The following is a 19,788-nucleotide window of genomic DNA, read 5'->3' as shown; positions in this document are numbered from 1 at the left end:
CAGGTTCCTGGTGGACCTCAGACTTCCCTGGGTGCAGACCAGAGCTGTCTCCTTCTTTTATCCTGACCTGGCCAACGTGGGAACCCTACACACAGCACATTTCCCCATATGACTCTGCTAAAATGAGGTGGCCAACTGTCCACTGATGTCATGGACTCTAGGATCTCTCCAGTTCCTGGGAAATGGGGACAGTCGGTCACTCTGAGCACCCTGAGGCTGTGCAGGCCAACAATGGAGGATTACAGGAGCCTGATGGTTTCACTTGCGATCACCTTGAGCTGGGAGGAATAATCATACATCTATGCCCACTGGAGGCTTTGTTAAATACTTGTATGAATGCTTTGGAATTTTGACAGCGCTGCTGTTTTGTAGTACTGAAGTGTTTCTAATATGGGCAGAAGAATTGCTCTTCCTCACTATGAACACGGGGTGGCAGTGTGACTCCGCGGTGGGTGGACCGCCCACGGATTTGCTTAGCTTGTTTTGGGGTTACCTCCCAGATGTAATTTCCAGGAAGGCCAGGTGAGGGCTTGGTAATTATGTGAAATACTGATGGATTTGCTTCACTTAAAAATTCATGTGCTCATCTCTCCCTTGTCTGTAACACAGGTAACGCTGTGGCCAACGCCTGAGCCAGCAGCTGCATGTCTGGGGGTGGAGGTGGCTTCTCCTGTTCTTCCCCTTCCCTGCCCACTGCCCTTGTGCAGAGCTGTTTCTGTTATCATTCCAGCCATCTTTTCCAACTCTCTGACTGCTTTTGTTGTTATTCTGAGCAGTTAAGACCACACCCATGTCTCGGAACCCTGGGTCCAAATAGACAAGGTCCCATCAGTTGGTGCTGACCAACTCATGCCCAGGTTAGAACTCTGGCAGCACCACACATTTAACAAAACACAGACAAGCAAAAGATACTATTTTTTTAGAAAGGAAAATACTCCTTTGCCTCACCTGTCCCAGTCCTGAGGTCTCCTCAGTTACCCAGAACCTGGTGTGTGTGTGTGTGTGTGGTTTGTTTCCTAAGGGCCTAGTAGGGTGCTTGCACACAGAGCAGGGGCTCCTCCTCTGCCACCTACCATGTTCTGGCAGCCTTGGTGACTGTGCCTCCCCCATCCTTTTGGCCCCTCAAGCCCTGTCCTCATGCCTGTTGGGTGGGCTCACTGACACCAGAGCTGTCTCAGTGGTGGGCTTTCCATTCCTACAGTGAGCTGCTCAGATCGACGTTTCTCAGTCAGGGAAGGCACATTGCTTCCTGCTTGGATCCCTTGGGATTGGTCCCCCACAGCCCATCAGGAACCCTCACACCCTGGATGTCCAGGAGAACCAAAGCAACTGTCTTTCCTCAAAGACGCGGGGTACATCTGATGCCAATGAAGTCCCCGCTCTGGCCCAATACCGGCAGCGCTAATATTAGATGACGTCAGAGAGGCTTAGTGCAAGTAAGAAGCAGAGTTTGGATCTTTAGCTAAACGAACCTCCCCCTAGACTTTGTATAATGTGTACACTGGGAGGCCCAGGCAAGTAGAAAGCGAAGTGATCACCTGGTGCGCTTTAGCAAGCAGATGCCCAGCCCGAGTGACTCAGGCCACAGACAGCCATGTTGCCCGTGAGTTTGGTCCTGGACGTTATAGGACACAGACCTTAAATGTCCTTCACCAGGATTCAAGACCCGCCAAGTTTCCAGCAGCACAAGAACACCAGTAGAATCTTTGCTTGTCCTTGTTACCTCTTCCTCACCCTTAAATCTTCTCATTTTTAAAGCCTGTTAAGCTTTTCTGGTCTGTTAAAGTATGTAAAAATGAAATGTAAGAAGGAAAGTGTCAGTGTGCAGTAAGATGCAGAGGGGAGCAGGTTTCCTGGAGATGGGAGGAGAAGGGGCACCCGCCTCTCCGACGTGCAGCAGCCTCAGCCTCCTTTGGCATCTGGGCAGGATTCAGGCAGGTGGGGTGGTGGATACCTAGGTACACACAACCACAGGACGGCCAGTGCTCGCACCGAAGACCTTCCCTGTCTTGAAGCTGAGTGATGACGATGTAGTTCTTGCCCTTAGCACTGCCAAAATATTGGGAGTGTTGGCCAGCAGGTCGCGGGGCCAGAGCTCCCTTGTTCCCCAGTTCTGTCTGCGCATTCCCTGTGCTCACCTGTGACCTTGACTTTGCAGAATGGATTTCGATGATGAAGATGGTGAAGGGCCCAGTAAATTTTCAAGGTGAGTTTTTTTTTTCACTTTCATTAAAGAAGTCGATAGTTACTAATCACCTCTCTGGATTTCAGAGTCTTATTGTCTCTGGTCATTGGAAGGCCCACTGCCCGTAGCTGGGCCTCTGGTTCATTGCTCATCCTGTGCTGGTGATCAGCTCAGTGGCAGCCACCTCTGAGCAGTCCTGCCAGGTGTCACCCTGAGTGACCACAGGTTAAGTAATGAGTACTTAATCCTCTTTGCTTTTTAAGTTAAACAATGACTAGCACTGTTCTGATTCCTTTTAAAAAGACAGACCTGGAGTTCAAGTTTAGGAAAAACCAAGATGAGTCTTCTTTGTGCCATGGAAAATAAAGAGAAATGTGAGAGATGTCCTGTCCACTCAGGATGCAGGACACAGAGCTGGGCTTTGAGTTCCTTAGAGCTGCATCAGTCCCTGGCTGGGTGACAGCCTCGCGCGCTGGGTCTTAGGTTCTTCTTGCAGAGGCATCCTGGGCTGTAGATGCCAGTGGTATTAATTATAGATGCTTGGGACACAAGGGATAAGGTGGACACAGCCCCATGGCTCTTTTCTCCCTTGTTGTCTGTTTTGTTTACGGTATGGGAGGAAGCATGGTGGTGTCCTAGGGAAGACACAAGCCCTGCTGTCACTCTTAGCAGAACGTACAGCCACGGCTCATGGGAGGGCCTTGACCTTCCTCTTAGCACTGAGCCTTGTTGTTGGTGAACTTGAAACCATGCCACAGCTGTGCTTGCTTCCCTGCGGTGCTGTGCCACACGGCTTGCACTGACTGCCTCACTTGCTGAAGAGACCCGAGTCCACACTGAGCCCTGGGCCCACTGAGCAACCTGTCTGCCCTCTCCAGGCAGTTGGTTTGGGGTTTTGGCTTCTTTCAGTCATAACCAAAATGGTGGTGAATTAAGCACATTTCCCCACAAGTCCAAGAAGGATGACCTTTATTACTCTCTTCAGGGATTCCGTAGCCAACTTCTTGTCATTCCATAAATTTTTCCCCCAGGAATGTGTCTGTCCACTTTCTGGCTTCCCTTTGGGGAAACAGGAGAGAGGGGATGGGCTTCATTGCAATCACTAATGGCCTTCAGGTTTCTAATCAAAACAAGACATGAGTTTCAGCAACAAAAGCACATACTGTTCTCCCTCAGTGCAGACAGGACCTGGCCCGGCATCCCCCGTTTTTGAGGATGTGTCTTCACGGCAGGGAATGCTTTGTTCCTGAAGAGGAGTTAGCCTCAGAAACGTGGGCCCCATCTCCCCGCCCTGGCTTGCTCTTGCTGTACACGGCCTCCCTTCATAAGGAAACAATGACTTTGGTTCCCATGTGTCAAAATCACCCTTGAGATGACAGTCCACAGCATGTCAACCTCAGGAAATGTTGGTCCTGGGATCTCAGGACATGGAGAGGAAGAGAGATGCAGAGTGACATTTGCTTGGCGTTGAAGATTGGTGTCAGTGATGCAATAGAGGAAGAGAGGGACAAGGAGCTCCTTGTCTGGAGCCCGAGCACTAAGAAGCAAGATGTTGACTGCACTGCTCACTGTTTATGAGCCTGTGATGGAGTCAGAGTGTATCCAATCTAGGTTCAAACGCAGACTTCTCTGAAACACTCCATTTCCATACATGTTAAAAATAGGGAAGCTGGGACTTGTCTCCAGCATGTGTTTCTTATGGGCTGAGCCCTAGGATCCCCAGACCACCTTCCTCCATCACCGTGGAGAGTTGATACCCCATAGCTGATGGGAGAGGCTGCGAGTGTCCCTCCACTTCTCCCGTGGCTGTGGCCTTGTCCAGGGGAAGAGGCTGAGGCTGCAGTCGTGTCTATAGCCCATGGGAGACACACCTGGCACACCTGTTGGCTCTCCTCCCATCACTGTCTGTCAGAGATGCCCCTGAGGTGAGACCCTGGGAGAGATAAAGGCTGATGGAAGCTGGAACTCACCTCTGCTGTTACTGTTGGCCTGAACCAGGCGGGATGCTGTGTCATGGTTCCTGTGTCCTGATGTGTGGTTGGTCAGCGTTCTTTGAGGGTGGTCCCAGATTCAAGTGTGATCAACCCTCATGTCTTATTGGATTTGGGAAATGTGGCAGTGATCAAATAGGAGCTAAGTCATTGCCCGACTGATGTGGCTCCAATGTGATTGCCGCTGACCCATCACAGCAGGCCCGAGGGAACAAGGGAGCAGCTGAAGCTGCCTACGGCTGCCTCGTCGCACACATGCACACAGACACAGTTATGTGCACACACGGAGATACGCATGCATGCACACACATACACATACAGATACACATGCACACAGTGCATGTGCACATAGATACATACAGAGACATATGTGCATGCCCACACAGGTGTATGCGCACACAGACATGCATGCATGCACAGAGATACATGAGTACACACACACTGTATGCACACACAGACATGGAGGCACATATACAAACACATGAGCACTCTAGACCAGGGCACACTTAGCCTGTTTCCAAACATCCTGAGGCCTAGGCTTGCATGCTTGTGCTACTTTAGGGCTAGGACACGTAGGACAAGGCTCTGTAAGTATTAGACATCCAGCCCCTCCTGGGAATCACAGGGCCTTCAGGGGCAGAACCGATCACAGTGTGCTGAGGACGCCCTGTCAGGGGAGGGGACCATTGTCCATGCTGTGCGTTGGGATGAGAGAGGGTGAGGACATGTGGCACTTGGACACAAACCAGCTGTGGGAAGCTGTGCAAGCATCTATGTGAGGAGGAGAGGGGAGGGGACCCAGAGGTGTGGAAAACGCAGGAATAAGGCCGGGAGAGACAAGACCAGAGGGTCGAGGGAGGCAGGGTGGTCCGAGAGGACCTCTCATGGAAGCTGGCAGGTGCTGGAAGTTGAGAAGGAAACTGATGGTTTTTACTGTTGTGGTTGATTAGGAATTGGAGCCATATGCAGACTATGGTCAAGCATTTAATAGTGTGCTTGGGAGAGAGATAGGGGTTGCTATGAATTGATTCAAAGGAAGCTTACAGATGTAAAACCTTAAGGCCCACTTGAAGTTATGGACCACAAATGTGATTGGCACCATTATGTCCATCTCTAGTGATGTCCGGTTGGCTGGATACACAGTCAGACTTCTGCTGTCCCATAGTTTGGAATGGAGCAGGTGCAGTGGATGGAGAGGTCATGCAGTGAAGGCTTTCATGGGGGCCCCTGACGGGGCCAAGCTGGAGGTCCAGCTGCAGAAGGGACCTGGAGGAGAAACCTGACCCTCTAGGACAAAGGGAGGAGGCTAGAGACTGGAAGGGGGTACAGTCAAGGAAGAGTTCTGACTTAGTAGAGCCTGAGAGGGTGGAGGAGCAGAGCACTGTGGTGGTACAGAGGGAGGTGGTAGCATGGGTGAGGCTGGCTGAAGTCTTCCCCTGGGGGAAGATGCAACTAGGAGACAGAGTTAAGTTTAGACACTACAGGGTTGCTGGACATGGGACCAATGGTGGCCAGGACAAGGGCCTAAGGGTGGCAGTGTAAAAGGAGAAATGATAGAACTCCCAACCTGCTAGATGTCAGATAGGCTGAGTTCATGTTCCCCAAAATCGAGGAACGAATTCTAAGGAACAACAGAGGTTAAAAGTAGGAAAACATTATTGAGAAAGAGCTCCTGAGAGATGAGAAGTGACCTGAAAGTGGGTTGTCCATGGGCTCACTTTTCAAAGGAAGCTTTGTAGAGCAAAATCATGAGGTCTTCAACAGATGCGCCTCCAGCCACAGTTGTATTGTATTCTTATTCTCTGTATTGGCTCTCTTGAGTGCCTAGCCCTGTCTGACTGCCTATGACTTTTTACTTAGCTTAACTGTCTACAATATCTGCCCCTCCCCCAAAGAGGTACCCCTAAGGTACCCATGAGGAGGGAGGGGGCAGTGACCAGTCTGGCTACTTCTGGCTGAAGAAAGTCATAATAGTGACTGGCAATCAGAGATATCCCACAGCGGATCTATCTAAAGGCCCTAATAGATGCCAGGTGTTCTTGTCTTGGGTAGGCATGTAGCTTTAAGCCTGGAGGACACAAGGCCAAGGAAACAATTAAGATGTAAGGGCCAAATAATATCAACAAGATTGTTGCAAACACAACTGACAATTATTTTCACCAGAAGAGCCAGTAATAGCCTCCCACAAAGAAAGTAAGAAGAAGGTCCAGGGAATTTTAGAATCTGACATGGCAGTAACCTGTCATTTAATATCTTGACAGCCATTGAGATACTAACAGAAGGATCAGGAATGCACACGCAACATTCAGCTTTTACAGTTGCACAAGTACCCCCTTGTGCTGCTGTTAGGATGTCTGATTCATGATTCAGACAGCATACAGGCATCTGAACAGGTTTTCAATCCCGGATAAGCACTCTCAAAGCCATGCCCCACCTTTCAACGGACAGCTAGAAATGGCGTCCTGGCAGTAGACTCAGTGCCAGGGCATTTAAAAGCATTGGCTTAAGCTTCTGGAATGCAGCTTGGGAATCAGGTTCCTAGGTTAAAATATAGGTCTCTGTCTTTTGGGCTTCCTTTATAAGCTGATAGAGGGGTCATGTGACCTCACCATACCCTGTTATCCAAAGGTGACAAAAGCCTATAATTCCTTGTAATCCCCTTAGTTGTTTTAGAGTCTAGGGGTGCAGGAAGGAAAGTATTGGTTTAATTTTCTTCCTCTAAGCCTTCACATTCCCTTAGATATGATAAGGTCCAAGTATTTTACCTCAAGCCTGTACAGTTGTGTCTTAGACCTAGAGATTTTATAACCTCTCTCTGCTAGAAAATCAGCAGGGCATGGCTGCCTTGGCTAGGGAGCTCTTCTGAGGGAGTACATAACAGTATATCATTTATGTATTGCAAGATCATGACTTGGGAAGATTCAAAGGATGCCAAGTTGTAGGAGAGCATTAGTCCAAGAAAATGAGGACTGTCTCTGAACTCTTGAGGAAGCCTAGTCGAGGTCAGGTGAGAGGCCTGGTCATGAGGGCTTTTAAAAGAAAAAAACAAAAAACAAAAAACAAAAACCTTGGGAATCTGTAAAGGAATACAAAAGAAAGCATCTTTTAAGTTTAGCCCTGAGAACCAACTGTTATCTTCCAGGGTCTGAGATAGGAGAGTGTATGGGTTAGATACCACTGGTTGAATTGGCACTGCCTCATTTACCAATCTAAGGTCCTGTACCAATCTCCACTTTCCATTGGGCTTGTGCAAGGGATTTTACAGGGTGTACATAAATCTTGTGCCCTTCAGTTGTTGATGATAAGCAATAGTTCTTTTTTAACTTCAAGCCTTAGAAGGTATTGTCTCTGGTGAGGAGAACTAGTGGGATCTTTGAGATGTATTTGCATCAAGGCAGCTTTTATTACTTTTCTTAGTCTACCTTCAGTTGCCCAGACTTCAGGATTTATCTCTGTTTCCATGGGAGGGAGGCAGTGTACCTGACCTAGGTGTGTATATGTTACAGCATTCAATCAGGATAGGATATCTCGCTCTAGGAGGAGAACTGAACTTTCAGGCATAATTAAACAGGAATGGGAGAAGAAAAAAAATCATCCCAGTTATAGTCTAAAGGCTGTGAGAAATAATGAGTTACCTCTCCTCCAGTGATTCCTTTCATCACTGATGATGGCTAGAAGGACAGCCGGAGTTGAAAAGAAGGCCTGAGAGACATGTGCCAGTATTCAGCGATAGGCTGATTTGTTTCCCTCTATAATTACAATACCAGGGGCTCCTCCATGGAGATGACAGTCCAGCAGGAGAGAAGTGGCAGAGTGCCCCAGGGCCCTTTGGTCCTGCTGGGCCAGCTGATAAAATGGGTCTGATCCTTGGGACCTCCATCTCAGGGGGCAGTCTGACTCCCACTGGTCACCTTTATAGTCAGGGTGTGGATCAGGAGACCTCTTGCTGTGGTTTTTAATCAGTCTTTGCTAAGGTGATGGCCTGGTTTCCCATAGTGGTAGCTGATGAGCTCAGTCCTCGAGCAATTCTTGGATCCCTGAGATTCAGGAGTTCTATTCCTTTTAAGGCTGTGTTTCTTTTAAGGCCACAACAAAGACAGCCACTTTCTTTTTGTCTCTTTGTTTTTTCCCCCCTGGCCTCTTCCCAGTCTTTCAGGTGTGTGTGTGTGTGTGTGTGTGTGTGTGTGTGCGCGCGTGCACACACATGTGCAGGGTGCAGGGTCTCACTGTGCAGCTCGGACTCAGTGATCCTTCTGTTTTCAGCGTCCCTAGTGCTGGGGCATGGGCCACTATACCTGGACTCCATTGTTGGCTCAGCGTGCCCAGGGGGCAGGGCTGGCATGGCATGTGGTGCCAGGGATCAAACTCTGGCCCCTGGCCCCTGCACTTGGCTAAGCAAGTGCTTAGTCCGCTGAGCTATCTTGCCAGCCCTTCCCAGTCTTGATTATAAAATACCGAGGAAGCAATTCTCACTAAAGCATCAAGTGAGCTATCCGGAGCAAAAGCTATCTTTTGTAGATTTTTCCATAATATCTAAGGCTGATTGGGTAATAAACTTGTTTTTAAGAATAATCTGTCATATTGAATCAGGAGCCAGGGATGTGTGCTTTATCAGTGCCTCTTATAAATGATCTAAAAAAAGGCAGAGGGATTCTCACTTTTCTCCTGACAAATAGTCATAATCTAAAATAACACAAGGGCTTAGTTTTTATTCTTCGTAGACCTTCAACAATACATCTATGAAGATGTCTCCTACTCTAATTTCCTGTCTGATTGGTAGGCCAGTAGAGGTGTTGTGTAGGGACTTCTTGGGCTGCAGTTGGATCTGGCACTTCCCCTGACTGCCAGTCTTCTGACCTTCTAAAGTTAACAATATGATACTCATCTCCAAATGTAATAGCAGCTTATAATGCTGCTTGTCTCTCATTAGAAGTCAATGTTTGATTTAAGAGTAGCGTTACATCTTTCCAGTCTAGTACATAGGTCTGAATAAGTTCCCTGAAGACCTCAATGTACTTATCAGGGCCATCTGAAAACTTCACCAGATTTTATTTGATCTGTTGGAGGTCACTGAGAGAAAAGGACACATAGACATGGGGCAGGGTCAAATTTGGTACTCACCTCCTGTAAGGATACTGTCTTTGAGGAACTTGGACAAAATCAGATAGTGATGGATGTGGGCAGTAGAGGCTTCTATTCAGGTTGACTTGGTAGCCTCACCCTTAGAGTCTGGAAAGCGATGGAGGGGAACCTCAGGCTGAGTAACAGCGGACAAAACTTTGAACAAGGTTGCCTTGGAAACCATGTCCTTAGTTCCAAAGGATAAGGGAGGGGAACCTGAGGCACAGTCATAGTAGATACATCTAATTGTGCCTTTAGGGCCAGGTTTCTGGTTTTATTGTGACTTATATTTACATTTTGAAGATAAGGATTATCTCAATGCAGAGCAAATCTGCAAATAAAGTAATTCTAACCATTTCCCTCTTTCTTACAGTACAATTTTAGTTGTGAAGTAATATCATAATTGCTACTTTCCTTTGTATTCTATTTTGCCTCTTTGGGGTAGAAAGACCACGTACAGGTGCAAAAAAAAAAAAAAAAAAAAGGATTAAACAGCTCTTTCCTTGACATGTGAGGGTCTAAAAATTTCTAGTGCTTAAGAATACATTTTAAATGAGTAAGAGAATTTGACGTGAGTTTCCCAAAAACAGCAAGAGGAAATATAGGCATCTCTTTTAATCACTACTTGGCTTTTTAAATCCTCTCAAGGCATTTCCCAAGGTGCCTGCTACCTGGAGAGTGACCAGAAGATTGATCGGGTGGGACTGGCCACCATTAGCAATGTGCAGCGCTACCTTTTCCAAAAACTCACAATCCTAACTCCAGCATGTGTTTCCAAAAGCACAAGCTACAGTTGATTCCAGCTACAGCAGTCATATTTAAAGAAGTAAGCATTACTAATAAAATTAAACCAATAATCAAAATACATAAATAACTACTTTCCAATTCTTTGAAAAAGAGTGTGTGTGTAGGGTATGCACATTAGAAGTAGTTGGAGCACTTCCCAGCCTGCAAAAGAGATTATTCCCAGAGATAGGTGGAGGCAAGTAATGGCTCAGAAAAATTCTTCCCTGGGCCCCAGGGCAAAGATGTCCCCAAGACATTTGTGCTGTCCACCTAATCACTTAGGCAGTCTTTCTTAGCAACACACTTAATGAAACTCACAGGTTAAAACTTGTACCCATCATCCAGCAATCACAACTTATACATTAGCTAAAGTGTTTCCCTCCTTACACCTTACATGTGTAAGTGATGAGAACAAGGTTTAGGAGGGAAGAGAGTCATGAAGTTGACAATTACCCATTAAACTGAATGTGTTTTGGTCCCATAAACATTGTGTTTTAGGAAATAACTCCTCTGGTCTCACCAAGAAGTTGGTTCTTTGCATGAGATCTCAGGTTCAATTTTCCATTCCCGGGAGCCTGTGCCTAGAACACATAAGCAGAGACATAGTTTTCATGTGTGTCTTTCTGGATGGGCAAAATTCCAATTTCCCATCTGACTCAGAAACGGATGTTCCTCATCTGAAATGATTCCCCTATCTTCTGAGTTAGTGAACGCACATTTTCTATGGACTTGAGTTCTTAGTTGTTGGACAGGAGGGAAAGCTGAGGCACTTCAGGATTTCTTCCTCTGTAAGTATTAGCAGAAACATGCTTCCAAAAAGGAATGTACAAAGTGACAGAAAAGATCGGAAATGAAATTAGAAAAAGGAAGTCTTTTCTTGTCATACTTAGAATGAGTTATGCTTAGAATGAGGCAATTTGCCCAGGAGTTGTCACCTTCAGCCCGGAAAGGTGAGAATGGGAGATCTCAAGGGCTAAAATTATCTGCTCACCAGCTAGAGATCAGACCAGGAAGGAAAATGAGACAGAACAGGCTTAACATTCCCTCTAGAGTACAGAGGGTGGATCTGGCCAGACTATCCCAGTGAAACCTATCCCTCAAATCTTAAAAACAGCTGTTGGCCTGTTGCTTTCTCACTGGCAGTTAGATAACTGTGATTTATTATTAGGCAAGTATATTTCTTAAATATTAACTAGATTTCATAAAAAGATCCATTTTACAGCATTTCATAAAATTATATTTTGGTTAGTATCAAAGTCCTCTAGTGGATGCTCTATTGTTACTTTTTCCTAGTGCTGCTGTTTAAGATAACAAACCACACCAGTCAAAAACAAGTCAAATAGGTCAAGTAAAGAATACCAGTAAGTTCAGCAACTAGTGAGTCCAAATGCAGCATATACAAAACAGGAATGCAAGACCTTGCCTGCAAAAGTAAAAATGTCCCATCCAAAGAAACATCCTAATCTTTCCATGTTTTCACTTTTAAATTTATCAAAAACAGTTTAATAAGAGCAATGCATGAAGGGGACAAGACAAGAATTCAAGGTGTAAGAAATTAATAAACAAGGATGACAAGTTTTGATTGTCCAAAATCCATGGAACAAAGGAAACGCTTACCTTCTTCTGATTATCTCAGTGGGGCCTCCAAATGATATTAAGGAAATAGTATAACTCCCAACCTGCTAGGTGTCAGACACACTGAGTGAATATTCTCCAAAACTGAAGAGTGAATTATAAGGAACAGTGAAGGTTAAGAGTAGGAAAAAGTTTATTGAGAGAGATAGCTCTTGAGAGACAAGAGGGGACTTGAAAGTGGGCTATCATTGAAGTTTTTTACAGCAAAATTATAAGGTGGGTACAACTTGGGTTAAGCCTGTGACAAACCAATAAGGTACAAGTATAGCCACTTAGGTCATATTGATCCAGTGGAGAAGCAGGTCACATAGCAAGTGTATATGGAAAGAATAAAGACCTTCTTTAGGAAGGGTTGTATCAGGGGCTCTTGGTCAATCACTGGGGTTATTGATGTGTATCTAGACTTTACTGGGCTATGTGATATCAATTATCTACCCCTGGGGATGTATGTAGGCCTGATCATTCAGTCTTTATCTGAGGTCTGGTCTTCAACAGATGAGCCTCCTGCCACAGAGCCCTCTAGTGTGCTCTCATCTTCTGCACTGACTCCCTGGAGGGGCTAGCCCTGTCTCACTGTCTATAATAATTCTACCTAACTTAGCTGTCTATAATAGTATGGACCTACAGAGGGAACCTCCCAGGGCCAGAAGAGTGAAAAAGTAGAGGCCTTCCCTCCAGCCAGGCCTAGGAAAGCAGCTGTCTTGGGAGTGCTAGGTGACTTCACTCTGGCCTCTTGGAACTCCTTTATCAAGTTCCTGTTTTTTACAGCAGATGGAGGTAAACTCTCCATGCTCAGGGACACTCTCTTCACACCTCAGACAGGGATGCTTCAGGCAGGAAGCCCCCTGGTGATCGTGGGGCTGCCAGTCATGGGGCTCCGTGGTGGTAGACATTTGTCCCACCTGCACCTCCTGCGGTCCTGTGGTCTAGAGGGGCCCAACTGTCTCAGTGCACTGAGTGGGGCAGGTGCAGATTCCTATTTTAGAGTCTCTGGGTCTGGTGTGTTTCCCAGTGTGTCTTAAGCTGGGGATAGCTGACATCGCAGGAACATCACCAAGAGTCAAAGTGACGCATCATGTGCTTCATATAACTTAGGTATATCTGTAGTAGTTCATTACAACAAAAGAGTAAAAGCATAACTAATGCAGATGTCTTTTAATGCTTAGCTTATATGTTAGGAACAGCCAGGTATTCACTCCCAAACTTTAATTCCTGACACTGTGTGTTACCAACCTGGTTTTTGCTGCAACCTGGTTTTTGCTGCATTCAGACTCTTTCTGTTTCCTTTCACAAAAGGCCTTCCACTGACCAAGATTATTCCTTGTGTTTTGTGGGGTTTGGCTTCTGGGTCGCTAGTGACATCAGAAAGCAAAGGTGTTCACGACAGAAATGTTTCCACTGAAGACCTCTTTTATTTTTCCATCTTCCATTTTGATACTTTTTGGCTTGGCATGGTATTTAAGCTTGTGGGCTTTTCTCTCTGGCTGTTTCAGTTGTGGTAAAGTTTGGGTTTTAGCCCTTTCACTGGCATTTACTGCCCTGTCTTATCAATAAGCTTGATAATCAAAACCCTGTTGACGTGGAAAAATAAGCAAGATAGGTGAGTCTGCCTACACAGAGTTCTCCCAGAAGAAAGGAAAGTTGTCAGCTCTGGAATTCTTAGTCTGCACATCTCATCTGCTACTTTTGTTGCTACGTGGGAAAATGCTTAAAGCAGTTCTGATGCTGGGAAGATGTCAGATAGCATTGAGGATTACCACTTCCTGCTTGACCTTATCCTCTCTGTAGAGGTGTGAAGGTATATTCAGTGGGTCATTCCTGTAAAACAGGAAGAGCGTCTGAAAGGCTTCATGTCTCTGCAGAGCAGGCCTGGGTTTGGGCACGGACACCTCTAGTCTTTCATAGCCCCATCCCAGCCTTCATATGGACATTTGTAGTTCCAATGAGCCAGACAAGGGTTGCAGGTGAGTTGGGTGGAAGTTGGTACAGTGTAGCCCATGCTTGCTACTGGTTGTTTCAGTGGGTTAGGGTTGGGATTGGGACTTGGACATACTGGCATGGTATATGTTTTGAAGGAAGCAGTTCTCTAACATCATGGGGCTCAAACTTTACCACAACTTAAACAGCCAGAGAGAAAAGCCCACAAACTTAAATACCACACCAAGCCAAAAAGTATCAAAATGGAAGATGCCATAAGGTGTTGGGCAGACCCAAGACCCAATGCCTTTCTAACATGTTCAGTTACCCTTCTTTTACTGCAGAGATATTAACCTTGACATGAAATGATACTACCTGAATCATCCCTTTGGAGAAAGGGGAAAAAGATTATTTTCAGAGTTATTAGAAGTACTAAGCTATGTCTTGGGATTGTTATGAATTCTTCCGTATTCAGACTAAATATCTTTGCCCCAGTCTCTCTGGGTATTCTAGCTCTGCATCTGGGACCAGGGAGTGCACTAGCTGAGAGGCCTGGGGAGAAGAGCTGCGGGCAGGGCGGTCCTGGGCCTCTGTAGTGCAGTCTCCTGTGTCGTGAGTGGAGGAGATACTCCTCACAAGAGGCAGTGACAGCTGAGAAAGCACTTGGCAAGCACAGAGACACACAGGATGTGTGTCCCCCTGTGAATGGTACTGGCCTTGACACTCCTGGACTTTCCAAACCCTTTTTGCTGTGTTTTGGGGGGACTTGGGCAGAGAGAGAGGTGATGGGAAGTGCTTTGTGCCCAATTTCTTGGCCAGCCTACTGGGCTTCTCTGTATCTCAGGGTCCCTGAGCTCCTCAGGGGTCACTCTCTCATAGCATCCTGCCCTCGCCTCCAGGGCACAGGGCACAACACAGGGATAGTGTCAGCACCTGCCTCTGGTCTGTGTTAAGATTTAATCAGGTGGCTCTGGCCTCACTCTTTTTAGCGGAGCTGGAGGGGAAACCCAAGTCACCATGTCCTGATTCACACAGCTGTATCCGGAGTTGGAGCCCTGGGTCCTCATGACCCAGAAGAACAGTCCTTGACACTGGCAGCTCTGCCTGCATCCCTCAGTCCTCTGCTGTCCTTGTTGCTAAGTCTCTGGTCCTGCTCCCACGTGTGCACAGCTCGTTTCTTTAGGGATCCTGCTCAGCTTCCAATTTGTGAGTGGAGCTCACGTGGCTCAGACACCAGGCCCACAGGCTCATCCCTCACACGGTCCCCTCCCCTGGGAGGAGGTGACCTTGGCCCAACAAGCATGGTCCCAGAGATTTGCTTTTCTGTTTTTGTAAGGCATTTCCCTCCCTCTGCCTCACTGGAGGCTGCAGAATGAAGCCACACATACATAAACATGTGCCACTGATGATCAAGTCTTGTTGCCAGGCAACCGGCAGCTCTCAGGTCTTTTGACATTCTGCTGGTAACTCAGTTTTATTTCATAAAAATCGAAAATAGTCAGAGCATTTCCTGGATGAGCCAATTAATAGGATCAAGTTGTAAGTCTGTCAGCATGTAAATCAGCTACCCTGATGTTGTCTTCAGCGTGTACTTTATCCTACACGTCACATTTCTCAAGCCTTTTGATAAATTGCCTCAGTTCTCTTTAAGGATCTCACAGAGACTTTTCCCTCTGGCATGTTTATGAAGCCAACTGATCCAAGGGATCCAGCACCAGCTATATTGGAAAGTAGTATCAGGAGGAAGTGTCCCTGTAGCCCCTTGCTGGAGCAGTTGCTATGGAAACTGGCTGTGAGGTTGGGAATTGTAAGCTTGGGCTCAACAGTGAAGGAATTTATGAGAAAGTTGGATTTGCAGTTTGAGAACTGCCAGTCTGGCCATAATACAAAGCTTGAACTGGAGGGACCTGAGGGGAGAGGAGGGTAAGAGGACGTTGCATTAGTGACTGCTGCAGCCGGCCATGGGGAGAGGGGAGACAGGTCTGGAGATTTCTGCAACTTTAGCACAGACAGAAGTTTGAGGCAAAGAAGCCACTCACATGTGCTGTGTGAAGATGTGCTGGAGCTGACGTCGTATTGCGTACAAGGAGTGGCTTGTGTTGGAAAAGTGCAGCGAGCTGTGTGTGGGGTTTGATGGGAGATAGTGAGAGGCAGGCAGGGAGCTGGAAGGTGGACTTGAGGTGGGTGAGTGACTGAGTCCAGGAGCTGAGAGGGCTGCTGTGAGTCAGGGCCTGGGCAGCCCAGAGCTGCTGTCTGCCTGCACCCACCGAGCTGCTAGCGGAACAGTGAGCAGCAGGGGCAAGCACCGGCCTGCGGCCCCACCGTGGGTCAGGCATGGGGGTGGGTGGTGCCCCTCACTTAGGCCTGGGGATTGTGGAGCAAGGACCCTGTTCCTGTGCCTGTTCCTGGGAAGCATTCCTGCCAGGGCCAGAGCATCAGGGATCCTGTGACCAAATTGCTGCCAATCACTTTTCCTCCCCAGAAACCGGCCCTGCCTCAGTGCTCCAGTGCTGTCTCCTGCCCAGGGGGGTCCTGGCTCTGCAGACCAGCAGCGAGGATGCTGCACGCTTCCCGAGAGTCAGCTAGGGTGGGTGGCTGCTGGGCATTCAGCTGCTTAAAACGTGTGGCATTGGAGGCAGAGCTGCCTGTGGTTGCACCCTTCTATCTGTGTCATTGTCATTCTTTAAGCACCAGTGAAACCCTAAGTCCTATAAGCAACCTGGGGTGTATTCTTAGACAATTCTTTTATCCCAAGTAACAGCTTTGTCTTAGACTTGTTGAAGAGGGTTTGGCTGTTCTCTTTTAAATGCAAAAGTAATAATATCCAGATGGCCATTCTATCAGCCCTTCTGTTAGTTTTTCCACCTTGACACATCCCAGAGATTGAGTTCAGTAACTCCTTCAGTCCTTTAAAAAAAAAACTGGGAATTTTTTGCTTAATAACCCAGTAAGTGCACCTGTGCTGTTACTATACTGCACAAAATCTGTTGAGTAGAACAAAGGCTTGTTCACAGCTTTGCACAGAGTAAGTTTGTGGCACTATTGATCTCCTCAGTGATGCAAAGAAGAGTGAGGTGTCAAAATGCTGCTGTAATGATAAGGTTTCACTCTGCCTCACCCATTATAAATTGAAAATAGAAGTTGGAAATATGTTCAGTTGTCCTCGCTGACCGAAGTGCAGCCCAGCCTGCCTCCTGGGCTCAGGACACTTAAGTTAGTCTGTAGGAGGCAAAAATCACCTAACACAATGCATATTTCATAGTTAGCTGTGAAAGTCTCATGTAATTTATTGAAAAGTGTACTGAAAGTGGAGACAGAATGGTTATTGGGGTTGATACACATTTAAGTACAGTTTTCAGTGAATGCACCAATTTCACACCATCATAAATTTTGAAAATGGTAAGCCAGGAGCATATTGTAGGGCCTCTTTCCATAAGGTACACGAGCCATGCAAGCAGTCAGTGACTGTATTCTCTCTCTCATTCATTCCCTCCTTTGTGAGTGTGTGTGCGTGTGTATGCACATGTGTGAATGTTCCTCCATGCAAAGATTCATGTGTACACCTGGGAGATGTGTTGGAGGACTCTCTATGGTGTCTTCATGTTTTATGTCCATACACTGTCCATGGAGACACACGCAGTACTAGCAGCCTCAGTCTGTGCCTGGAGGTGGACACCATGGAGGTCTGTGTTGCCCAACACAGACTATGTTGTCAGGAGAGCTCCCTGGCCAGCATGTGTCCACAGAACTCAGCCATGCAGTGTTAGCTCCTAATGCCAGGTCATTGGATGTTAACAATGTGCCATTTTACCCCATGGGACAGTAACCCCTTGTCTGATACTTCTCTTCTTACCCCTCCTGGTCTCCTGCTTCCTGGGAAGAGAGAACCACAGTGAGATCGAGCGGCGCAGGCGGAACAAGATGACCCAGTACATCACGGAGCTCTCAGACATGGTCCCCACCTGCAGCGCACTGGCCCGGAAGCCAGACAAGCTTACCATCCTGCGCATGGCCGTCTCGCACATGAAGTCCATGAGGGGCACGGGGAACAAGTCCACGGACGGTGCCTACAAGCCTTCCTTCCTGACCGAGCAGGTGCCCTCCCAGCCTCATCTGTAGCGTCCTCCTGAGAAGGGGGCAGAGTCTCAGTATCACTATCCTCAAATAAGAGATGTGGGGAGGTGGGGCCTGAGGCTGAGGAAGACAGGAAGCCAAGAAATCTCGCTTTCACTTTTCAGCAAGAAGTGCTCTTCAAGAGCATTGGGTTTTGTCGTCTTCTGTTCCATGTTCCATGTAGGTCAGTGAGGCGTCCCTGCAAATATATGCTGTGTGTCTGAATGATGCACTTAGCCAGCAGACATGGAAGAAGCCAGTGGGAACAGAGCCTGTGTGCCAGGGTAGCAGTAAGGGACACCCTGGCATCACAGTTGCAGTAGTAACAGTGACAGTAGCAGGATTGTCACGGCTAGCACTAGAAGTCCTCTGCAGTGTCTGGTCAGGGTCAGATCTTTTTGTACATAATTTTATTTCCTCCTCAACCTAGTCCAGTGGAGAAGCCAGTGCTATTCATCCCTGTGTCCTAGATGAGAACGTTGAGGCTTGGAAAGGATCCAGAGGTTGCCAGAGGTGAGTTAGCTGTTTCTGAAGGAGACAGGAGTTGGTGAAGGGATGGGGGTTGGACCCCAAAGTCATGGAATCGTTAGCAAGGCAGTATTTTGTCAGCAGAATCACAAGAGCCAGGAGTCTGTACCCTCCAGGATGAGCTGGCCTCAGGAAGGAGCAGCTGATCATCTGAGCTTCCCTTCCTTATTTGTGCAGTGAGTTCGAAGCTTTTGGACTCCCAGAGCTTCCGAGTGATAAATGAAACGGCGAATTGGAAAGCATTTTCTATACAGTGGCGGGAAAAGGGGATTGGTGTGGCTGTCAGGAAGGGCAGTGTAGGAATTGTGAGAGCTTGCAGAGACAGACTTCGAAGAATGGGCAGCTTCACAAGCCAAGAACATGGGGCCAGAGTGAGCAGAGCAGCGGGGGCCTTGTGCCATCGCAGACCACTCAGGACAGTGACAGCATCCTGTCCGCCTGGGGTGGAACCACGGAAGGTGCAGAGAAGGAGGGAATGGGGAATTGAAAGAGGGGTAGAGTTGCGCAGAGCCTGGGAGGAAGGAATGAGAAGATGCAACAGATAAGGTACTGTGTGGCATGAGAATGCATCCACGTCAGGGGACCAGGTTAGACAAAGAACAGCATTTGTGACTGTCGGTTCTGCTATGTATTTAGCAAGTGCATCACCTGCTTGAGCTCTGTAACTGCCCCCCCGGGGGGTCCTGTGAACCCTCACCTATAGCTGTCAGGATGGTGTGGCAGTGGCCGTGTTGGCCTTTAGGAGGCGTGGAGCATGGTGGCCAGGGCAGGGGCTTCAAGCCTTGTTTCCTCCCCTGCACAAATGAATTCCCTGGTGGCTCCCAACTCTGCAGATGCAGTGAGAAAGGCAGTATGTGTTGACTGCTCCACACAGGGCTTGCAGGGGAACCAGCCAGAAATGCACTGAGCGCTGCTAACCAGAAGGGTCAGGAAAGAGCTTGTCCTCTACATTTCTTTATTTCTTACAAAACTTCGCAAGGACAGTATTTGAAAGGACTCTCTGAGTGCCCACAGTGGTAGGGCCAGTGTGGAGCGCAAGTCACGAGAGTCCTACCCATGTTTCTGTCTTAGTTCAGTGATGGTGGTGACATGCACATCTATGGAGCCCCTACTGTGTGCAGGCCCTTGGTATTAGCTCTGCTAATGCTCCCCGAATCCCACTGAACACAGAACTGCAAATAGAAGAAGCTGCAGATGTTGAGTAAGGAAGAGACTGGCTGAGCCTTGTTTTACTCCAAGCCCTTGCTCTTTGTCCCTTCTCTCTGGTAGCTGGAGGAGAGGCTGCATGTTCTGGTTTCCAACATAGAACCTTGGATATGAGATGAACTCACTCAAGGAAGTGGCAAGGGAAGGTGAGCGTGGGCTCTGTCCCTGTGCTCTTTCCTGACCCTTGAGGACCAGACGCAAACATGAATGAACACACAAAGCCATCCAGCCTTCCCTGTGAAGTTCTGTCCTTTTCCAGAGAACCTGCCCACCTTTAAACACAGCTCTTCCTGTTTGGATGATCTT

The 19,788-nt window shown here is 47.6% G+C and overlaps 1 protein-coding gene across 1 annotated transcript in view; it reads left to right on the top strand.

The window, feature by feature from the left end:
* Positions 1–19,788, top strand: part of Arnt2 (aryl hydrocarbon receptor nuclear translocator 2) — a 179,425-nt gene that overhangs the window by 46,009 nt on the left and 113,628 nt on the right. Inside the window, exons 3-4 of the mRNA XM_023710888.1 lie at positions 2,159–2,206; positions 17,517–17,730. Of these exons, the coding sequence (XP_023566656.1) occupies positions 2,159–2,206; positions 17,517–17,730 (262 nt within the window). The remainder of the gene's footprint in view (positions 1–2,158; positions 2,207–17,516; positions 17,731–19,788) is intronic.

The sequence above is a fragment of the Octodon degus genome, unplaced genomic scaffold, assembly GCF_000260255.1.
Source record: "Octodon degus isolate 3935 unplaced genomic scaffold, OctDeg1.0 scaffold00002, whole genome shotgun sequence".
Taxonomy (NCBI): domain Eukaryota; kingdom Metazoa; phylum Chordata; class Mammalia; order Rodentia; family Octodontidae; genus Octodon; species Octodon degus.
This window is presented reverse-complemented; position numbering and strand designations above follow the sequence as displayed.